This window comes from Xenopus tropicalis, chromosome 8 (assembly GCF_000004195.4).
Source record: "Xenopus tropicalis strain Nigerian chromosome 8, UCB_Xtro_10.0, whole genome shotgun sequence".
Lineage (NCBI taxonomy): Eukaryota > Metazoa > Chordata > Amphibia > Anura > Pipidae > Xenopus > Xenopus tropicalis.
Window position 1 is genome coordinate 11,187,776 of NC_030684.2, and position 4,349 is coordinate 11,192,124.

At 42.7% G+C, this 4,349-nt stretch overlaps 1 protein-coding gene across 2 annotated transcripts; it reads right to left on the bottom strand.

The window, feature by feature from the left end:
* Positions 1-234: 234 nt before the first annotated feature.
* Positions 235-3,764, bottom strand: LOC101735090 (cleavage stimulation factor subunit 3-like). Of its 2 annotated transcripts, XR_004219864.1 has the most exons (5): positions 3,686-3,764; positions 2,908-3,103; positions 2,380-2,529; positions 1,899-1,993; positions 235-359 (listed from the first exon to the last, which is right to left on the bottom strand). XR_004219864.1 is itself a non-coding variant. In XM_031891977.1 (4 exons), the coding sequence occupies exons 1-3, from the start codon at positions 3,751-3,753 to the stop codon at positions 2,407-2,409; spliced, it is 387 nt and encodes a 128-aa protein (XP_031747837.1). In that variant the 5' UTR covers positions 3,754-3,758; the 3' UTR covers positions 1,911-1,993; positions 2,380-2,406. The 2 variants fall into 2 exon arrangements, 1 of the variants encoding a protein (XP_031747837.1); XM_031891977.1 differs by lacking the exon at positions 235-359 and having other exon boundaries at positions 1,911-1,993; positions 3,686-3,758.
* Positions 3,765-4,349: the final 585 nt, after the last annotated feature.

Genomic DNA, 4,349 nt, shown 5'->3' on the forward strand with positions numbered 1-4,349 from the left:
GATCAATTACAAGATGCTGTTTTTTTATTACTACAGAGAAAACGGAAATCAGTTTTAAAATTCTGAATTATTTGATTAAAATGGAGTCTGTGGGAGACGGGCTTTCTGTAATTCAGAGCTTTCTGGTTAATGGGTTTCTGGATTAGGGATCCCATACTGTATCAGGAATTCGAACCCCATATTTTTAATATGATGTGGAAATGTTATTTATAAAATAGTTGATTTTGTGTATTCTTACCTGAATGGAATGTATCAGGCCCGCCCTACTGAGACATATTGATGCAATTCAGCAGTTTCATTAAAATTAAGTGCCATCATTTGTCGGAATCAGGGGTGGGAGAAATGGGTGAGGGAAGATCCTAAGGTGAAGAAATGTGAACAGGGAATTAGCCATGTTTGAACCCAGACCTAGTGACCGTCACTGAGCTCAGAGCTTTGGTCAGTGGCCAAAGCCTTGAAGGGTAATTTCAACTCAACACATATTTAAAATTCACATAAAATGATAGATGGTGCATATATATATATATATCTGGGTTTAAGAGGAACGGAAGACTTATTATTAAATTACATTTTGGGCTCAAGGACCATCCCATAAATATGTCTCTGCCATTAGTGATCTTTGGTCCTTGGAGAAACAGACCCATAAACATGTCTCTGCCAATAGAACCCTTTGGGCCTAGGAGAAACAGACCCATAAACATGTCTCTGCCAATAGAACCCTTTGGGCCTAGGAGAAACAGACCCATAAACATGTCTCTGCCAATAGAACCCTTTGGGCCTAGGAGAAACAGACCCATAAACATGTCTCTGCCAATAGAACCCTTTGGGCCTAGGAGAAACAGACACATAAACATGTCTCTGTTAGTAGAAGACTATTGCCCCGGAAGAGAGCAGCTGATATACAAGCCATTGCCATGAGTATTATTATTGGGACAGAGGAATGGCAGGTCCCAGCAGGCAAAAAGGTGATTTAACTTGATCTGCATTGGGTTTCCATCATTAGCAGTCACCCCATAAGTTTTAATGTAGAGTCTGGAGGCTGTTAGTGGTATTGCATTAATGCATAAGAGGATGGGGGGGGCAATTTGCTAGGCACCCTCCATTGGCTATAACTGTTTGCCCCAGCACATGCGCCTTGGTGCTGCTGAAAATTTCTCCTGTGTTCTCGAATGCAAAAGTGTCATTGGTTGGAAAGGCAATTGGGCCTGTTTTCTGCGTTGGCTGCTAAACCAATCATGTCTGCAGGCAAACTAAGCTCAGCACCCTTAAGAATCACTATGGACGTTATATGGTCTCTCCTTTGTAACAATGGGCTGCTAAGTAGTTGTACGATGCTATGGTATAGCACAATCTCATTAGTAAGGTGGCGGGTGTGTAATTTGGGGCTAAAGAGATGAAAGAATGAAACTTTTATTTCATAATCCCACCCAACAGTACTCAGAATGATTGGCCTAAAAATGCAAATGTTTAGCTAAATATTACAGTAAAAACCCCTTTTATAAAATGAGGCTTGATTGGTTGCCTGGACATCAATTGGGCATATTGTTGTATTATGGGTGACTGGGGTGGATCAGGGGGTGTGACCATGCTTCCTTCTGCAGGTCACTTTATTTTCACTGGGGCCCCATTATTCTTGCTAGCAGGGTCCAAGGGCCGCAGGTGACCAATGGATTGATAGTTGGCCCCCCTCGGTGGGGATCATCCTATTTACTTAGTAGAATAGGGCCACATGATTGCTGATAGAAGCCATGGTCCCAGTAATGATGGGCCACCAACAGCTAGAGAAGAACGTATCCTCTGTGGCCCATCTCTATTGCGGCCCTCCCCTCCTCTCCTGGCTGTCAAAGCAAAGGTAACAACCCCTACATTGTCAAAAAAAAGCAAAATTACACACTAACCTGGAAGTAAATAGGGGTAGGAAGCAGCTTCATTAGGATCACTGCAGCTGGAGGGACTGGGAATACTCCGCCAGGAACAGGATGGAGTCCAGGTGCTACAGAACAGAAAAATATTGTTTTTAGTGGTTATTACATGCGGCTGTTCTGCAAGCCAACACTATCAGCTCTTGAAATTATGCAGTCGCCTTTGGTTTTCATGCACATTTAAGAGTAAAGGACATTTTCCTTAAGTCACAGGAATATATCTGCAGGTTATTTCTATGCAGCCCTATAAAAAGGAAACGGGAGTGCGATTACTAAAGTGACCAATGGCAGCGGGCAAATGTGCAGCACTCCCAGGCAGATAACATGGTGCGCATGGAGGCACGGCACCCCCAGGAATGGATTAGTAGATAAAGAAGCAACTAGTTACAATCAGCAAATAAAAGTGCTCAAAAGATTTTCCTGGTTGAAGCAATCAGTTTGCTGTAAAAAGGCTTACGAGCTAAATGTCGCGGCTGGAAAGGGATCATCTGGGACGTGTCAGGTTTGGGATACTCTGGTTTTCAACATCGTCTTTCAGCGAAGGGGCTATGGATGGAGCTACCACAGGGTCTGGGATTAGTGCTGCCAGTTTGGCTCTCGGTACATCCTAGAAATAAGAATGAGACATTACTGGCAATAAGTTAGGAGTGAGGAAAAGACACATTTCCTTGTGCTAATTGACAATACTGCAAGCCGCCAATAACAACCAGCCATATCTGTTCCTTTATTAGTTAATCAAGCAGCAGTTTGCTGTTGCCTGAGAATCTTGAAAAAGAGAAGCAAACGTGAAGGGAGTGAAAGAAATAAATGTGTCTCTGCTAGGTATAAAGGCATGGGAGCGGTAAGGGACAGCAGCTGCTGGCACATATACTAGAGCCCAGAGATAAGCCTAAGCACCACGTTAATATATGAATTTAACATCATTCCCATAATGGAGAAAAGGCGGGATAGCTATATGCAGGTACAAACCCTGATCCCGACATACCTTGTATCCCAAAGCTTTCAGTTCACTTGTGGAGCAGGGGTACAGGTCCATAAATGTGTATCTATCCTCATGGAGTGCCGTCTCCTTCCCTTCATACCCCTCCTTGAATGCTGTGTGTCTCCTTTTTCCCACTTTCAGTATACTAGCTACATCTCCAATGTTGCTTTCCAAGGCCAGGAAACGTGCCCAAATCTCACTGCAGAAATCAAGGGGGGGAAAAAACAAGGAAATTCAGTTTTCCCAAATAGGGACAAAGTGAGGCTTCCAGTTTGTCAGACATTGTATAAAGGCCACATTCAGCATATAACAGCAGCATTGTGCAGCTTCGCTTTAGCTGTTCTTCCCTCTTCACTTTCCCCTTCCCCTGTGCTGTCCTTGTACACTCGCACCACTTGCACGGGGATGAAGCCTGAGCCATGAGCAGGCAGGATTTCATCTGAGCAGGGGAATGGCAATACTGTTGCACGAGCAGCAAAACTTGCACAGGGGCAGTGTATGAACCGAATAGAGTTTTATAGGAATTCTACCATATAAATATATGATGTTTCCCATGATACAGTTGAGGGTACAGGCCTGCTTAGGGCTCCACTGGGTAAAGCTTTTATGCTGCACTGGGAAAAGGATCATAAAATAAACCCTGCAGTCTGTGTTACATGACAGTGTAGAGCAAAAGGCTTAAGGCTGCGCAGGGGAAGGCCCTTGACTTGAGACCCTCATCTCTCACTGCAGTTTCTGTCTGGCCGTCCATATACCAAGTCAACTTTATATTCAGACTCACCCTGATTTGTCGGGAGGCAAACTTCCTGATGTTAAAACTCGTTCAAATAATACTCTTATTGGTGTCATTGTCCTCTGCAAAAAAAATATTTAGGATATTTAGGATTCGGTTAATATTATTTTACTCTGACCTGTCACATACCTACAAGGAAGCTACAGGCAGTAGCTCCAAAACTCTAAAGGGGCAGTAAATTATGTTTTTTTACCTAAGGCTACAAACATTTAGGTTAGTCATATAAACACCCTTCTTAAACCATATATTTACTGGGAACTGAGCGCTGCAAGGGCATGCCCAATCGGTGCATGGGGTTAGAGAGTTTAGTACAGCAAACTTATGCTTATAAGCCGAGTCTTAGTTGCTCTTTTATAGAAAAAAAACTGAACAGAGAGGATTAGTTACCCTTTATTTGAAAGGCATATTTACTACAGTGCTGTATAGAGAGGCCTGTGTTTAATGCAATTATAGAAAGTGATAAGAATTGCCCTATTTATGAACAGTATATAATAGTATGTAAGCCCATATAGCTAGATATTCTTTTGGGGGCTATTTGCTGATCACAAGTCTATCCGTTCTTCTTCAGTCACAGTTGCTGGTAATGTATAGTTGTGATATATAGTCTTGCATGTATGTCATTTACGTCGTTAGTTAATCAGTGTATATATAT